This window comes from Podarcis vaucheri, assembly GCF_965113315.1.
Source record: "Podarcis vaucheri genome assembly, chromosome: 14".
In the NCBI taxonomy this organism is placed as follows: Eukaryota; Metazoa; Chordata; class Lepidosauria; order Squamata; family Lacertidae; genus Podarcis; species Podarcis vaucheri.
Window position 1 is genome coordinate 51,705,190 of NC_138752.1, and position 19,389 is coordinate 51,724,578.

The 19,389-nt window shown below is 42.1% G+C and overlaps 1 protein-coding gene across 2 annotated transcripts in view; it reads right to left on the reverse strand.

Annotated features, from left to right (window-relative positions):
• MAD1L1 (mitotic arrest deficient 1 like 1) overlaps positions 1–19,389 on the reverse strand; it is a 464,454-nt gene that overhangs the window by 324,579 nt on the left and 120,486 nt on the right. For both annotated transcript variants that reach the window (XM_082199731.1, XM_082199732.1), the window contains exon 11: positions 18,746–18,890. In XM_082199731.1, coding sequence (XP_082055857.1) covers positions 18,746–18,890 — 145 coding nt within the window. The remainder of the gene's footprint in view (positions 1–18,745; positions 18,891–19,389) is intronic.

A 19,389-nucleotide genomic window follows, 5' to 3' on the forward strand; every position in this document is an offset into this window, starting at 1 on the left:
CTTCATCTAGAATCTATTGAAGCCAGGCATCATTCTGGATCCTGTTTATCATTGGCAGCAATACTTCTCTCCACTTAAGATACCAGTTCCTTAGAAGACAAAAACCAAAGCTTCAGTTAGGCTTCTGAACTTCTGGCTCTGCATCCACAATAGAAGGATTGCTTTAATCTATACAGGAGCTATTAAAATGCAGGCTGTTACAAGTCTTTAAATGCTAAAGGTAGCACTAGCTGACTGATCAATAAAATATTTTAATCAGGTATAAAGAGCTATTTTACCAGCTCCCCTGTGTATTATTTTTATCATATCCTAGATACAGTTGTAAGGAACTCCAGAAGAGTTTGAAAAGCTAACTTGCTAAGCACAAAGCAAAGGGAAAGAACAATGGCTCCTAGAACATATGATGAAGGAATGAATTAGGCACTGGCATATAAGTGCTTATTGACAGAAATGTATACATGTTCCTTTGCCAAATGGTCTAAGTGTTGGATCCAATACCCTCCTGGTCTGGCTTCCATGTCTGTAACTAGTCTGTTGCCTTCAGGAGTGTGGAGGACACTATCCCATTGCCAGAAATGAAATAACAACTAGTCCGTTCAGCTACTCTCCACGGAACGGTGGGGGTGCCATCTTGTCCTTTGCCTCAGGCAGCAAAATGCCTTGGGTTGGCCATGGGCATAAGGGAGGGCCTACAGCTGATTTATTTAAAATTTGTATATAGTGCTTTCCACCACAAATGCCCTGCTTTTTTGGTAGAGCACTTGCTTTGAATGCAAAGGGTCCCAGGTTCAATCCCTGATATATCAAATCAAAAAGCTATCAGAAAGCTGGTCTGGAAAAGAACCCTGCCTGCCCCTGAAGAGTCACGGTCAGTCAGAATGGCACATAATTAATATGGAGCAATTTTGTATGTTCTCAATTACTGACTTGGATCACACTTCTCCTCCTCATATCCGTCTTTGGATATACACCTCTTCACGTTCTCTCTATTGGTCTCTGCTTTTATCTTGCATCCACATAAGCCCTGACCTCGGGCCTGGTCAAGGATCATGAAAAGCATTCATGGCTACTCCAGCAAGGCGGGGGGGGGGGCAGAGCTGTGCAGAGTGGCTGAACCTTGTTATCTTCTATGTATCTTGCAGATAAATAGCCTTTTAGGATTGCTTTCCTGACCTCAAATGTACCAAAATATGTATAGAGGCAGGAACATCTCCTTACAGCAAAGACTCCCATTAAAGGTAACACTGCAATACACAACTACTGAAACAAGGCAAGTCACAATTGCTGACCATATATCTGTTGTTCTCCAAGAAGGTACAAATGATTTCTTGAAAGTTGTTTGTTTCTTAAAACAATGCTTCTGCTTCAAACCAGGGTAAGGAACCTCCGGCCTCCCAACTTCCACCCTCCTGACAACTGGCCAAGCTGCCTGAGGATGGTGGGAGTTGGAGCCCAGAAACATCTGGTCAGACAAGGGCAGCTGTAAGGAAGGGCCAGTGAGGGGATAACCTGGGGTGCGAGCTGAGCTGAGGCTCTGTTTTTTTAATGCACTGTCTGCAGTGAGCTAGGGTGGCAGAGAGCAAGTGTCTGTAACCTTTTATTCAAGCTTCTTCCTTGAATTTGCTTTACAGCATGTTTCATTTTCGATTTCCACTTTGATGCATTTGCACTAGGTAAAACCCAGTGGAACATAGCTTTACTATGAGACAAGGTTACTGAGTACTTAGCACTTCAAATGCTATAAATGCTGTAAGCACCATATAAATGAAAATAAAGCCATAAGCTGTAAAAGCTCAGCTGGATACTTTTTTATTCATAACTTCTCTTTATTGTTTTTAAAGATAAAAATAATGGATATTCTAAAATAAAGAATGCTTACTGAAAGATAGGAACTGCTACAAAACATTAAAAATAAAAGCTATGATAGTTAATGTGACTTTTTCAGGTTTAGCTTATGCAAGCTGTAGCACAGTGGCTGAGAGCCAATCTCCATGGACAGGACAGCAAGTGATGTGAGCCTCTCATCTGCTTTGGGAGACTGTAAGTGCATTGGGCTTCAATTTTGAGCAGCTATGCTCACAACTGGCAACTGCAAATGGAAGTGTCCGCAGAAGTCGTAGCTACCCAGACATGTGAGATGACATTAGACATTATGTTTATTATCAATGTACTGCAGGGCATCTCGTGGTGAATGTGATGGAGTTGGCCCAGCTCAACACAAAAATCTGCACTGTTGAGGTTGGAGTGGCTGCCATTGGTGAGGCCTCTGTCTAGGTCTATAGAGTGGACAGAAAGCATCTCTTCTGGCAAATTTTTAAGGCTGTAAAAGAATCTACTGTACATGTGTTTTTGTGAGATTCAAGCTGCTTGAATTGCTCTTCAATTCAAACATGAGCAGCATTAACAAGTATGTAGAACTCCTATTTGAATATTTCTTCTTGACTACTGAACTCAACATATGAATCTAGTCCTTATATTCCAGCTGACGCTTCTTGCGAAGCAAAAGACATGAACACACAGAAGCAGAAAGAAGCTCTGTCAGAAAGGTTTGGGAATTTGAAGGAGGTATTCAGAATAGGCATAACCCTTTTCCTATTCGCTTATCACTATGTAAGAAAAAAAAATGAAGCACATCCATAGTTCTGCTTGATTCCAGGGCAAGGGTGAGCTGCAAGCAAGAAATCTCACATGGAGCCTGTGGGAACAGTACGTTTTGCATGTGGCCCTCAGCTTTGTACAAACATGTATGGGTCTTTGTAGGAGGTAGCAGCAGGGCCCCAACATCACACCTGGATCAGACCTGGCCCCATAAACCCTCTGAGTGGTCCTGCAATGTTGAGCGGGGGTGAGGGAGCACCAAAGGCACTCCTCACCAAGTGTGCTATTTGTCCAAAGCCAGTCCTGTAGATGGCCATAGGTCACCCTTTCCCTGATTTAGAGGAAATCAGAATATAACATTTCCAAACAGCAATGAAATGCTCCCATACATACTCAGCAGCTTGCAGGCAAGGGGAGGGGTGTGTTAGCAATGCCAATACTTGTTTTCATGTTCACTTAACACAAAAAGGTCACAATTTGCCCCTACCACCCATCCAAATTTGTTCTAAACTACGCCTTAGGCAGGTCACAGGCATCTGTTCATCATACCAAGCTTCCACAGACGCTATCTTAATAAGCATCTTTCTAGAGGAGCAGCATAAAAAAGGTATTTTGTTTTGATTTTGTTGTAATCCTGAAATTGCTTTCCCTTCCCTTGCCACTGAGTTACAAGTTGCTCTCACAGAAGAATAATGCAATAATATTTTCAACAAGGTCAGCCTAATAACTTTGCAAATGGCATTTCAGAATAACAAAAATGATGGCGCTTTTTCTGTTCCCTCTTTGCACGCATTCTCTCTCTCTCTCTCTCTCTCTCTCTCTCTCTCTCTCTGTATAATGGTATGGAAGGAAATATATGAACACCTACCTAGAGATACATTTTGAAGTTAAAAAAAAGAGCCAGAGGAGTTACCAGGTACAGTACACCCATTTGAAAACAAAATTTGAGAACAGAATTTATGTTCTGCCTTTCCACTAGCACGCTCGAAGGAGCTAAGAAACCACCAGTGCCTAAGTTAATTACAAAAAAAATCAATACAGAACTATAATAAATATAAGGATCATCTTATAGAAAAAGATGCCTGCTGGAAAACCAAGTGTGCTGGATTTGGCCCACCTCTCTCTGCTCTAATAAGTGGTGATGTTCTGCTGCAGTAGAAACAAGCATAGGTTTGGTCTGGCCTCTCCTGCCAGCATGATGATGATAGTGATGATAATTTTTTTTATATTCTGTCTATCTGACAGTTGCCCCAGCCACTCTGGGTGGCTATAAGAAGCATACTGATGTTCTGAACCCATAGTCTATATCCAAGAATATGTAGAATGACCATAATGACTCTGGGAAAGCAATATGGGGCTAGTTCAACTTTTCATTTTTCATATGCAGGAATTTTCTGGTTTCTATTCTGTTCTATGTACAACTGGCAAAATTCCCATCATTATGACATTATCTATATTATAGGGGGGCCCAGAGGTGAAAAGTGCCTTCTGCTCCCATTTGCAATAGCATATCAAGTGCTGCATTTTTGCCATGAAGCCACCACTCATTCTTGTGGGGAAATGTGGATGTGGTGACAATGTAAGCATATGGGTGCTTCCCTCACTTAAATCCATTATAATCCAAATTTAACATAAATGCCCCCAACTGCTAACATGGAAAGAAAATACACAAGAAATTGTTCACAGAACTGTGCCGCTCCTGGGACTGTAGTGCTAGTACCTGGTGGCCAGCCAGATTTTACTGACAGGCTGGAAAGTGTTCTGCAGAATTCTGGCATCCAGCATTTGCCAAATAAATGAAGGGAAATGCTTCTGCCATGCCAAATCATAAAGCAGTACTTTATTTTAAAAAAACATTTCATTTGCAAGCTACAACACCACTCGAAATTAAGACACAGAAACTCAAGAACAGGTAAATCATGTGAAGACCAATTTTAAGAGGGCAGGGAGAGAGACTTATTGAGTCACCAGATGTCCACTCCTGCACTATTTGTGCAAACCTTCCAAAAGCTTGTATGAAGGCTATGGATCTTGAATAAATAACTTATTTGATTGTCCTTTATGTGTTCCTCCTTTAAAGGAATGCACAGCTTCTGTGCAATTTAAAGTGCTGCACCTTTCAAATGCACAGAAATCAATACAGTGGTACCTCTGGTTACAAACTTAATTCATTCCAGAGGTCTCTTCTTAACCTGAAACCATTCTTAACCTGAGGTACCACTTTAGCTAATGCTGCCACTGTTCCGCTGGCATGCAATTTCTGTTCTCATCCTGGGGCAAAGTTCTTAACCCAAGGTACTACTTCTGGGTTAGCAGAGTCTGTAACCCGGTGTTTGTAACCTGAGGTGTTTGCAACCTGCGGTACTTCTAACCTGAGGTACCATTGTAATAGCAAGTAGAGTCCAAAGCGAGAGAAGTATATATGTCAGGGATGGGGAATCAGTAGCCATAGTGGCCATCCAGATGTTGCTAGCCCACAACTTCCATCAACCACAGCAACTGGAGCTGTTTGAGCTATAAGCCCAAAAACATCTGGAGGCACCCTCAGTTCTCCATTGTTGGTACATATGATAAAGGTTTTGAATGAAGCCATTCTGCATAGTTGATCCCGCTCCATATATGGATTAAATATAGATAAATATATATATTTGCCTCCAAGTCCTCAGATGCAAAATTCAGGTCTAATTCCCTTTGCAGCCCCAAGCAAGGAACTCTATTCTCTCACACATCCAGAAACTGAACTATGTCATTCCAAACAGCCCAAGGAATTGCAACCTCTTCTTAAGGAGTAGGAGGAGGGAAGTAACTTATGACACACCCTCATCTTCACCCTTACACATGCCCGCAGAAACTACTTCTGAGCTAACTCAAAGCCAACTAGTGGAGGAATTTTAATTTAGGCCACAAAGCCACAAATTACCCAGTAACTCATATCAGGTCTGTCTGAATACCTTCCACCCACTAGTATGAATACCAGCATCCCCTGTCACTTTGTCTCTTATTCGCTTCCATTTTCCTCAGCTATGACTCTTCCTCCTCTACCACCAATAGTTTCACTGGAGAAGTATCTTCTTTTACACACACCCACACACACACGCCTGTGACAGTATAAAGTATGAGTGTTCTACTGTGACAAGCCATAGAGTAGAACAGATGCATAACGTGCTTTACTCTGAATTACCTGACTCTGGTATGTTGAAATTCTGAGCCATAACGTTGGAATAATCTGGTTTCTCTTTACTGGATATAAAATATTCTAGCTTCTGGAACCTCAGAAGATTGTGCTTCCCAGGAGAGATATAGATAATGAAGGTCAAATAAATCTCTCTCTTGTTCATGTATTTCTAATTTTCATAAACTAACCTTCTAGCAGTGAGCAAGATATTAACGTCCCTTTGCTCAGGAGAAAGCAGAATCCATTAGCCATTCTGGATGAAGAACTACTCTTAAGGCCCTGAAGAAGCCCTTCAGGGTGGACCACAGTATTTATTTTTATTTAATGCTACATAAATGGCTCCTATCACTCGGGTATTAAAACACCTTAGCCATAAATTGATGTTAACAGATAACATGAAAGCTGGAGGAAAAGGAAAAGGAGATACTTTGCCTTTAAAAAGCAAAGAACCCAAAAGGTCATTCACTGCCACTGTAACGCCTTTTGCAAGAGCCTCCTGGGTCCAGCATGCAGATTCAGGGCATGTGCACACAGAGATACATCTCTCCTTGGAGGCTCTGCTGCCCTGACTCAGAGTGTTTGATTTCTGCGAGCCACATGGCTTCACTTGCTCTGATCCGTGCTCAACCTTAATTTTAAAAAGCCTTTTAAAACTTTCACAGTTTTGCTTTTCTCTTTCAGCTGAGACTTTAGAATGACTTTTCCAAGGATTTTTAGTACAGGTGCCCAAACTGGGAGTGGTAGGGGCTGTCCTGGCTTTCCTATTTTCCTCAACTCTGCTGCCTCATTTCTAAATTCATCTTTACAAGCAGGCTTTAAAACCAAACCAGAGGAAACAAAGCTAAACAGCAATTTGAACAATCTAGTCACTATTTTATCAGGCACCCAAAAAAGAGTCTGCAAAGCACAAATTTATTTGTAGGAAACGTGGTTTACAAACACATGGACTATGACCAATACAGTGCAGGATCACTCCTGCTAAGCACCAACCAACCTAAGCACTCCCCACTAAAATTGGAAAATAGAATTCAATACCATTCATTTACCTGCAGTTCAGTAGCACAGCCATTTATGTGTATGTGCAACCCTTAAGACTTTAGCATGGGCTTAACAGAGCCAAGAGTGGCATTGCCTCTGTTGCTCACGGAATGAGCCAGGACACCAGCCATTGGGTGTCCAATGGGTGTCCATCAATATGCAGATGATACCCAGCTCTACCTCTCTTTCAAATCAGAACCAGTGAAGGCGGTGAAGCTCCTGTGTGAGTGCCTGGAGGCGGTTGGAGGATGGATGGCGGCTAATGGATTGAAGTTGAATCCTGACAAGACAGAAGTACTGTTTCTGGGGGACAGGAGGCGGGCAGGTGTGGGGGATTCCCTGGTCCTGAATGGGGTAACCGTGCCCCTGAAGGACCAGGTGTGTAGCCTGGGAGCCATTTTTGACTCACAGCTGTCTATGGAGGCGCAGGTCAATTCTGTATCCAGGGCAGCTGTCTACCAACTCCACCTGGTACGCAGGCTGAGACCCTACCTGCCCGCGGACTGTCTCGCCAGAGTGGTGCATGCTCTAGTTATCTCCCGCTTGGACTACTGCAATGCGCTCTACGTGGGGCTACCTTTGAAGGTGACTCGGAAACTACAGCTAATCCAGAATGCGGCAGCTAGACTGGTGACTGGGGGCGGCCGCCGAGACCACATAACACCGGTCCTGAAAGACCTAGATTAGCTCCCAGTACGTTTCCGAGCACAATTCAAAGTGTTGGTGCTGACCTTTAAAGCCCTAAACGGCCTCGGCCCAGTATACCTGAAGGAGCGTCTCCACCCCCATCGTTCTGCCCGGACGCTGAGGTCCAGCGCCGAGAGCCTTCTGGCGGTTCCCTCATTGCAAGAAGCAAAGCTACAGGGAACCAGGCAGAGGGCCTTCTCGGTAGTGGCGCCCGCCCTGTGGAACGCCCTCCCATCAGATGTCAAAACGATAAACTACCTGACATTCAGAAGACATCTTAAGGCAGCCCTGTTCAGGGAAGTTTTTAATGTATGATATTTTAGTGTTTTTTGGTTTCTATGGAAGCCACCCAGAGTGGAAACCCAGCCAGATGGGCGGGGTACAAATAAATTATTATTATTATTATTATTATTATTATTATTATTATTATTATTTGTGCAAGTAATAAAAAGCAGGGGCGGGGGACATGTTTCCATATCCACTATCCAGAAATACAGAGGTCTGGAACCATGCCTCTATTTATAATATTTTGCTTCCCTTTGAAGAACAGTCCTAATTACATTTAGCTTTGTAAACTTCCCAAGTATTAAATTCAAATTGCAACAACTTCTTCCTGGAACACAGCCCTTTTAAATCTCATTGCTCATTTTCCTTAAAGACATGCTGCAAACTGCACTTGAGAATGATATTAGACTCTCTCTCAAAACAGCCAATATCAAACAAGAAAAATGGTTTTGTGTTCACCTAAGTCTGGAAAGCCAATCTCCATTTGCTTAATATAGTCATGATATTTCACCAAGGTAATTATACTCTTAGCTATCAGTAACAATTAAACTCTTAGACTTGAGTTGTTTAATAAAGGTCTCAAAATAAAACTGCACATTCCAAACATGAGGTTTCTAAATGTCAAGCAGGCAAGTAATGTCTCGTGATGAATATAATGATGAAACACACCATCAATCAGCATAAGTTATCCTGCCACAATATAAAATGACAGCAATATTACATTTGGAGTGCTGAGCAATTCTCATCACAGCTTTAATAGAAAAGGTACTGGCAAGAATGGAGATTGCAAAAAAGGCCATTAAGAATGAGCCTTGCAGCTGTTACATTTGGGTTGGGGAGTGCAACATATTATGCAGAAAGACTTAATTGTATGCAATGTCCATAATTCTCTTAGATGGAAAGACACAAGTGACACAAGATAGTGGTGTGCATAGCATTGGCCATGTTCGACACAAGCTCTGCACAAGGCACGGAAATCAGCAGAAAATGTTTCCACTTTGAGCTGTTCTGCTAATACAAGGCAAGGTGGTCAAAAATCTACAAGGCTTCTACCTAATCTAACCTCTGGGGAATTCCTTATCAGTCCATGGAAATGGTGCAGGTTCTAGGAGCGTCAGTTTGAGAAACACATTTCAGCTTTAAATGTAAAACTCTAATTCACTGAACTTATTCAAGGCCGCTCCCATGACAAGGTTCTCCCCACCCCACATTTCGAAACAAGAATCTGCTATGCTATGCAATCTACCTGGGGAGAAAAACACAACTCCAATATCCAGTATATGTTTGTATTTTTTCTTCTTCTCAGTGTTTAAGAAACCATGTTTAAGGAGCAGTTTCAATATTGCAACACCATTTTCTGATAATGTTTTCAGCTCTAGGCTCTGGAAGGGTTATTCATACAATTAGCATTGGCAGTTGAGAAGATGCCTTCCAGATACTCAGCATAAATAAGCTGCTACAGTTGGTTGACCAGTGTATTTGTTGTCCTGATTTTCAAGAAAGTGGAAAATATATTATGTCATGCTTATTGCTAGGCCAGATTACAAACAATGTTTTTGGTTCAGCACAGCTAAAAGGAATTTACTTTCTTGTCTGGTTATAAAAACTTATCATTGAAATAGAATACTTACAAGCAACAGACTAACATCTCAGTTTTTGAAAGAGTATCTACCAGAATTGGGTATCAGCTTTACAACAAACACTGGCCACGTTATTGGCTAAGGAAGAGGACTTTGGAAACTTCCACTTCTGCTTAACAGAGACTTGTGCCAGCTGACGTTGGCGTGTTTAAATGAACCATAATATTAACAATATTTCTGGGTCCAGACAATACAGCAAGTTGTGGATAATGAAAATCAGAAGCAAAAAGGAGTGTGGGTGCTTAAAGCTCATTGCAGCTCAATTCAGTTCATTTCTCACTAAACTATAGTTTAGCAAGGGACGCGGGTGGCGCTGTGGGTAAAAGCCTCAGCGCCTAGGACTTGCCGATCGAAAGGTCGGCGGTTCAAATCCCCGCGGCGGGGTGCGCTCCCGTTGTTCAGTCCCAGCGCCTGCCAACCTAGCAGTTCGAAAAAACCCCCGGGTGCAAGTAGATAAATAGGTACCGCTTCATAGCGGGAAGGTAAACGGCGTTTCCGTGTGCTGCGCTGGTGCAGGCTCGCCAGAGCAGCGATGTCACGCTGGCCACGTGACCCGGAAGTGTCTCCGGACAGCGCTGGCCCCCGGCCTCTTGAGTGAGATGGGCGCACAACCCCAGAGTCTGTCAAGACTGGCCCGTACGGGCAGGGGTACCTTTACCTTTACCTTTATAGTTTAGCATGGCATACAAATACAGCCAGTAACTACAATATCAGGCAAAATGCCATGTTTATCAAAAACACAAGTCCAGAAGTGTTAACCAGCTTGGCTTAACAGAACTTGATGCAGTTAATTGCTCCAGAATTCTTATTATTACCTGACCTAAATTCAGCAACAACTGAAAGCTTATTTGTTTGCCAAAATGCTGGTTGTATAAGAGCAAGATGACTGCCACTAATACAGACAGGTCTGGTGTCAGCACATGGTATCTTGGGGCAGCAGCCAGGCGTCCAATATGCCATCCACATCAGGTAACTAAGTCTGTGAGTCTCTCTTTAATTTCCCAAAATAGCCAGGATTGGCACAATGTTTGGTACTTCAGAGCATTGTGGGAAATTAAAACAGAAGCTCCTATCCACCCTTGGAGAGCAGCTGTCACCATTACTGCCAAGTAGGCTTCAGGAGTCCATCAATATAAACTGGTGCCCACAGGAGAGCACCCTGCCTGGGTTCTCAAACCAGGAGTTAGCCCTGCTCTGAGAGCATGATTCATAGTGAGCTAGAACTATTTAAATGGCAAATGGTAGGAAAGTGGCCAGCAGAAACCCTGAATGCTCTCCATTTGGTGTTGCTAGGTTATAAAACAAGCTCAGTAAACTTGGACAGAAAGAAAAAAGTGTGTATGCACTACTTCTTGAAGTTAAATGGATTTCCTGGTTTTTTATGTAAAAAAAGTATTGCTTTAGAACATGAACCACAGAGAGAGAAATATTCCTCCTTAACTGTAACTGTGTCTAGGTAGGACTTTGGCTAATAGACTAATTCTCTATTTGTTAGTTCCTTCTCTATCAGCCCTGGCACTTTGAAACAGCCAGGTATCAAATACCTCAAGGTGCTCAACCTCGTCTTAATTAAAACAATTTCCTCCCTACAGGCTGCCTCCTGATTTGCAGTGCACATATAAATGACTGATAACCTTAATGTTCATTAAATGTGCAACTGTGACAGCCAAGATTTGCATGTGAAAACCTTCCCCCTGCCACAAGCAGAATCACTCAAACTTGACTGAAGATTTCACACTAGTGTTGTAAAACCCTGCAACAAGAATAACCTCCCTGCCCCCAGAAATGACAGAGCCATTTCAGCATTTGTTTTCCAGATGAAGAATGTGCTGTCCTAGGAACACAGAATATAAGATGCTATCCTATACCAAATCAGACCATGGGTCCTTCTAACTCAGTATCACTCATGCTGGCAGGCAGAAGTCGTCTAGGGTTTAAGGCAGGAATCTTTCCCAACCCAACCAGGAGACATCAAGGATTGTACTTGGAACCTTTTCTATGCAAAGCAAGTGTTCCAACACTCTTCCTCTTTGGCAATCACTCGTAGCTGAGTAAAATTGTCAGAACACAGACTTTAACAGTGAGTCCGTAAGTGACTGTGGAGGCCAATTCTGAATGCACACATCCTTCCACAGTGGGGACATAGGTTTCTGGGCAGGAGTTGATCACGGTGAGGGTTTGCCAAACGTGGCTTCCTCTTATCACATTTCTTCCTTTCGTCTTGAGTTTGAGTGTCTTCAAAGTCCACAACACCTTTGGTAAAGGCTGTTTTTCAACTGGAGCGCTCACAGGCCAGTGTTTCCCAACTGTCCGTATTTATACTACATTTTTTTCAGATTTGCCTTGAGAGAGTCTTTAAACTTCTTTTGTTGATCACCAGTATTATGCTTTCCATTTTTAAGTTTGGAATAGAGTAGTTGCTTTGGAAGATGATAATCAGGCATCCGCACAACATGACCAGTCCAATGAAGCTGATGTTGAATAATCATTGCTTCAACACTGGTGATTTTTGCTTCTTCCAGTACACTGGTATTAGTTTGTCTGTCTTCCCAAGTGATGTGTAAAAATTTTCGGAGACACCGTTGATGGAATCTTTCAAGGAGTTGGAGATAGCATTTATAAGTAGTCTATGTTTCACAAGCATACAGTAAGGTTGGTAGTGCAATAGCTTTGTAAACAAGCATTTTGGTTTCCCTACAAATGTCCTGGTCCTCAAACACTATGCACTTCAATTGGGAGAAAGCTGCACTCACAGAGCTCAGGTGATGCTGGATTTCGGCATCAGTGTCAGCCCTTGTGGAAAGATAACTGCCCAGGTAGGAGAAGTGTTCGACACTTTCCAAAGTTACATCACCGAGTGGTGCTGCAGACAGGTTGTTTTGTGCTTGTTGATGTAGCACTCTGGTCTTTTGGATGTTGAACAATAGGCCAAGCTTTCTGTAAGCTTCTGCGAATATATTCAGGATGGTTTGGAGGTCATCCTCTGAGTGCGCACACACTACAGCATACTGAAGCTCTATGATGGAAGTTGTGGTAACCTCACTCTTTTCTTTCAGCCTACTCACCACTAAGCTATGGTCTTTCCCCATATTAAATGTCATAGTCTTAGCAATGGCCACAACTATAAAGCTAATTTAAAACAATCTACAATAAAGAGTCTTTGAAATACGGGAAAGAAATCAAGTGAGAGTATCTTTGCAGCTACATTTTCTTCCACCCTCCAATGCCTAAGGATCAAATGTCCTGGCAGTGGCACCAAGGTTATGGATCTCCTTTCCTTGGGAAGCCCAGTTGGCTCCCTAGCTATTTGCCTTCAGGCATGCAACGAAGGCATTCCTATTTCATCAGTTGTTCAGCTTATCTTACTTATTCTTCTGTTGCTGGTTCCAATTTCTTTTAGCTCTATTAGTTGCATTTTAATATGGTGATATTGCTGTACATTGTGTTTTTAAATTGCTTTAAGTCTCCTTGTTGTTAAAAGTGGAGGTAAAAGTTAAAATTAATTAAATTTCATTCTATTCATGAAGAAAAGTGATTGGCAGTAGGTTCAGACAGATAAAATGAAATGCTTCTGCACACAATGCATAATTATCAAATGGAATACTCTGCCACAGGGAGAAGTGAGAAGATAATTAGGCATGCTTTGGCTGACCACTTTGGGGAACTGGTTGCTTGACTAGTTGGTATATTCTAACATGCATCTAGACACCTTTTGTACAGTGTATCTAAAGCAATGCTGGTTCCAAAGGTAGTATATGGCTTCTCTGACTAGTAGCCATTAATAGCCTTATCCTCAACGAAAGCTTGATGGCTTAGAAATGCATCACTATCCATGAATAAGACAGTTTCTTCCAAGTATGCATTTCTGTGTTTACAGTAGTACCTCGCAAGACGAATGCCTCGCAAGACGGAAAACTCGCAAAACGAAAGGGTTTTGGGTTTTTTGAGTTGCTTTGCAAGACTATTTTCCCTATGGGCTTGCTTCGCAAGACGGAAACGTCTTGCAAGTTTGTTTCCTTTTTCTTAAAACCATTAATACAGTTGTGACTTGACTTTGAGGAGCAACTCATAGCACGCGGTGTGGTAGCCTTTTTTGAGGTTTTTGAAGACTTTGGTGATTTTTGAAGCTTTTCCAAAACTTTTCCGACACCGTGCTTAGCAAGACGAAAAAAACCGCAAGACGAAAAAACTCGCGGAACGAATTAATTTCGTCTTGCGAGGCACCACTGTACAAGATTCACTATATTATTCTGAAAGAGCCAAGGACAGGCACAGGCAAACTCAGCCCTCCAGATGTTTTGAGACTACAATTCCCATCATCCCTGACCACTGGTCCTGTTAGCTAGGGATGATGGGAGTTGTAGTCCCAAAACATCTGGAGAGCCGAGTTTACCTATGCCTGGCCAAGGACAATCAAGTTTCTTATTTTTCCCTCCCCTTTTCCATTTTCAGTGATACTCACAGCAACACAGTCTACCAGAGAAGCTACTAATTAGATCATTAAATATCAGTCTGGGTTATAAAGCTTTCAGTGTAAAGTTATTATTTTTAACAGGTGATATATTTGCTCAATTTAATATCAAACTATATGATCATTTTATTTTAATTAAAATGAAAACCTTTGTCCTAGGGTTATAGCAAGCTGTGCCAAGAAAACAGTGTTTATGTACTTATCCCATAATTCATTATATGTATCAGTTGAAAAGGTGGAATAAAATGACCACTGATGGAGTGGATACTTTAATGCGGGCTGCATAGAATTCAAGATATGTTTAGTAGTTCACAACACTGATATTACAGTCTGTCTACATCTATGTCACAGATGGATGGTTTGCAACTCTAGGATAAAAACTGTTAACTTCTGTGTGGTGAGCCAGTACACAAACAACTCTCCAGAGAGTCTTCATGCAATCAGATTTAAATCAACCCCCCATGTCAGCTTGTCATTTGAATCCTCCTATATTGCAAAGAAGATAAAACCAATATCTGAACAAGATGCCAGGTGTGTGCTTTTAGAAAGACAGAGATGAAAAAATCACAGATATAGATTACAAAGACTGCTGGTATCTTGAGGTCACTGGCATATCAACATCTGTAGTCTCTGCATTGTTTGACTACTTTTCTCCCCTGTGTGTCATTTAGTATCTTCTGGAATCACAGCTACTAAAGTGTGTTTTCCTTTAACTAATTGGAAAATAAATGTCCATTTCATTTATACAGTATAATGCTAGAACCTCATATTTGGCTCTACACACAAATTCTAAGAAACAAACAAACAAAAAATCTGTGCAAATTTGAAGTCAGTTGTTAAAATCAGTGCAGTTTTAAAAGGTTCAGTCTGTCATAATGATTTAAAATGATATCCAATCACATCCAAACATAAACGAAAACCTGCTCCTCGCTATCAGGAACCATCATGTAAAATTTGGTGTTCAAATATCACTTACTAGTGAGTGAAGAATGGCAGTATCTACAGTTACAACACCTATTTGTGCCTTTAAATAGCCCATCTACTTTGAGTGTCTTGACACTTCCCTCAACTACTGAAGGAAATTATCAGATCCTTACAGAAAACTAAATCTATAACTGCTGTGTATAAATGTTTAATATATTTTAGTAAGGTAGAAGTTCAGGAACTTAGAGAGGTGTAGACTAGGGAATTAGAAGATATTATACAGCCTAAACAATGGAAAATTGCTTTAGAATCCACATAAAATGTTTCCCTAGATTGGAATTTGACATTGATTCAGCAAAAATTAATAATTCGTGTATACTGGACTCCATAATGATTGAATAGGAATGGACTGTTTAATACAGAAAGATGTTGGAGGTGAGAATGTTTCTTTGAGGCTTATGATAAGGGCGTGTGGAGTGATATATTCCTTTTGATTTGTATCGGCAAAATTCTTGATATTCTCAGATGTTCATGTACTTTTAAACAATATTTCTGCTGATTGGGGTTTAATGGCTGGACAACAAAAGTGGATTTTGCAAGCACTTATGGTGGCTTAGAGACTTATACTTCAAGCCTGGAACGCTAATACCCACCGTCTGTTGGGCAATGGTCTGATGACCTTACCAGGCTACATTAGGATATATAGGCATCCCCCCACACACTTATTGCGGGGGTTACATTTCGGGGGCCCACGAGCCTAAGTGAAATCGCATAAAGTGGGGAACACCCTCTAAAAAGCCTATAAATGCCTATTTTTGCCTGCTCTGCAGAACCCTCTCCCATGCTCTCTCCAATCCAGACTCAAATATCTAGAGTTGAAACTCTGGAGTTGGCTGGAGTCTAGAGGACGTGCGGGAAAGTGGCAGCTGCTGCAGCTGCGCTACCCCACATGTCAGCTGTGAGTTGGGGAGGCTGAGCAGCCTACACAAGGCCCCGCTGTGTCTCAGGTCTCTTTGAGGCTTCTTCTACCCTCACAGACATCCTCTTTGGGCTCAGGGGAGGGTCTCCTCGTGAGCCACAATAACTCTTCAGCTCTCTCCTGCCATTTCTTGATACAAGTCTAATTATTAATTTATTTTGCAGCATCATACAGCGGTTGCATGCAAGTAGAATGTGTGTGAGCGGTAAAGATGCCAGTATTTCATATAAAATAAAAAAAAATACTTCCAGTAGCACCAACTAAGTTTGTTATTGGTATGAGCTTTCGTGTGCATGCACACTTCTTCAACTGCTTGAATAAGGATCTCTTAACAAACTTAGCTGGTCTCTAAGGTGCTACTGGAAGGATTTATTTTATTTTTATTTTTTTGTTCCGACTACGGCAGACCAACACGGCTGCCTACCTATATTTCATATATGCATGAATCTCATGTGGATACTGTCAGGAACTGGGCAGAGGAGGAATGGTGGAGACTACCTCCCCATCCTGACCCTTCCAGGGAGGGGGAAGAGGAAGACAGTATAGATTTACAACAATGGTTTGTGAGAGGTCACAGCTCAGAGGCAGATGAGGGGAAAAGTTGGGAAATAATGGGAGAGGAGGAGGAGGCAGAAGCAGAGCAGCAGCTGACTGATGCAGTGTCATTAGAAAGCACCCCAGACCCTCCATCTCCCAGTACCTTGAAGGTAGGTGAGCAAAGAGCTCAAAGACAGAGGGCACGTAGCAGCACCCATAGAAGTGACAAATGAGAATGTGGAAGAGAAAGGGGTGGAGATTCACTCAGGACAATGCCATTATCCAGGAGGCTGGTTTCTATAGCATCTCTCTGTAAATATTGAAATATAAAAAGGATGGTAAGAAACCTTTCCTTGTCAGAAGACACAAGACCTACCCACTTTGGAAGAATGGCAGATGAAGCTGATTGACTGTATGGGACTGGCAGAAATGACTGGCAGAATCCGTGACCAGGGAGAAGAGTCGGCAGAAGAAGATTGGAAAAAAATTAAGGCCTATCTACAAAAATATTGTAAAATTAAGGAATGTTGAATGATGCTGGATTGAAATTAAGTGGTTTCAAGCTGTAACTATGATAAAATGACTTTCTTTTTGTAAGTAAGAATTTAAAGCTACAATAATTTAAGATGTCGAGATAAGGATTTGCTGTATAAATACCGTATTTTTCGTTCTATAGGACGCACATTTCCCCCTCCAAAAATTAAGGGGAAATGTGTGTGCGTCCTATAGAGCGAATGCAGGCTGCGCCGCTAAGCCCAAAGCCAGAACAGGAAGACGGAGCACTGCGGAGCGCTCCGTCTTGCTGCTCTAGCTTGGGGACAGTGCCTTCACCCCGCTGTCCTGCAGAAGCTAGCAAGGCTGTTCCCAAGCCAGAACAGTGAGACGGAGGGCTCCGTCTCGCTGCTCTAGCTTGGGGACGGCTGCGCGCAAACCTCTGCAGGGCAGCGGGGTGCCTTCACCCCGCTGTCCTGCAGAAGCTAGCAAGGCTGTTCCCAAGCCAGAACAGCGAGACGGAGGGCTCCGTCTCACTGCTCTAGCTTGGGGACGGCTGCGCGCAAACCTCTGTAGGTCAGCGGGGTGCCTTCAGCCCGCTGTCCTGCAGAAGTTAGCAAGGCTGTTCCCAAGCCAGAACAGCGAGACGGAGGGTTCCATCTCGCTGCTCTAGCTTGGGGATGGCTGCGCGCAAACCTCTGTAGGTCAGCGGGGCGCTGCGCTCCAAAGGCTTCAGGGATCTTTGAGGCTGGCGGTGGGGGAAAGCAGCACTTCACCCCACCGCCAGCCCCACAAGCTCTGGTGAATGTACCTTGAACGCACCTTGTTTTAGAGGGGGAGAACAAGAAAAAAAAATTTCCCTGTTCTCCCCCTCCTATGGTCCGGTGCATCCTATGGTCCGGTGCGTCCAATGGAGCGAAAAATACGGTAATTCAAACTGGGTATACAAGAAGGGGAGGTATGAGGAGGTCGGGGAAATAAGTCACAAGAAAATAAGTTGTGAAATGTATGTGTTTTTTAATATTTTTATGTTTGTTTTTTCTTTTTGTTTGTGAAAAATTGGAAACTTTAATAAATATCTTTTTTTTAAAAAAAGAAACCTTTCCTTGTCTTTATACTTTCCTGGGCAATCAGCCGGGAGCCACTGACAGCATCCTGACAGATACCTATTTAGACACCTGCACAACTTTTATTAACATATATGTTTAATTTAAGATCCCTGTACTGAAGGTTACTGTATTTGCGAAGTGAATTAATGGTGATTTACTGTAATTATTGGCATTTCCCCTTCTTTTTAATCACTTTGCTCCTCCCTTTGTGCATGAGTAAAACATGTGCATGAGAAAGCCACAGTTAACCATAGTTTCAGGTCACATCCAAACCCAAAACGAAGATTCAGAAGTTAACTTTGCACAATGAATTTGATCCTCTCTACATCACCCGTGATAAATCACACACACACACACACCCCGCCCTGATGACATTAGTTTTAGCGTAAGTAACTAACCTGAGCCATTGGGATGGAACAGGCTACAAGTAGGTAAGTACAGTAAATACATAAAAGCTTTAGACTGCAATCTTAGAAAAACTTACCTAGGAGTAAGTCCCATTGAACTCAATGGGGCTTACTTATGGATACTGGTGCATAGGATGGCATTGCTAACCTTACAACACAACTATCTTAATAGAAGTCAATGTATTTAAATACACTTTGATTTTATAGCTTTATTGTTATTTTATACTTCTGCGATCTGCCTTGGAATAATGATTTATCATTAAACGTAGGAGAGTTTCTCACATTTTCATAAGTGCACAGCTAAATAAAACTAAATAAAAGAAAGGAGTAGCAACCTCATCCTTTTCTGGACTTCCCAACGTGTAAATGGAGAGCAAAAACAAGATCCATACATGTGACATACCTTTATAAGCAGCTGCACTCGTTTTTGCAAGCACCTGGCCATAGATTCGTGCTGCTCACGTTTTTTCTTCTCCTCCAGTAGCAGGCTCTGGGTCTTCAGCAACTCTTCTTGCAGTTGCTTCCGTGCCTTCTCTAATAGTCTAGCACTAGGAAAGACAAAATTACCAACACTGAACTTCTATCAACCTGACGCTTGGCGGTTTACTACAACTGGCAGGGGATAAAAGCACTTTAAAATGGGAATGACCACTTACAACTCCTTTCTAAGCTTCATTCCCTAACCACTCTCACTTGCCACCAGCAACCAGGCAAACAGTTGTTCATAAGCATATTGTTGCATTGCACATTCACATGTTATTATTAAACCTTTGCATCCTACTTTTATTTGGGTATGTACCAAAGGGCTTTGGAGACCCATTAATAGAATATATTGTTATGTGGCTCCAGTATTTTCTCTTCTAACATAGCCATGCCCACAAGACACTCCAAATAGTTGTGTGAGGAGTACCTTCTATACCTGAGATCTCAGAACCATAGCATTTATGAATGAAAATTAAAACATCACACTTCCTATCAGTGCCCAAGCATGCTGGGGGAAATAATGTGTGTTACCTGAAAAATTTCTCATGATATTGTTTAAAATTC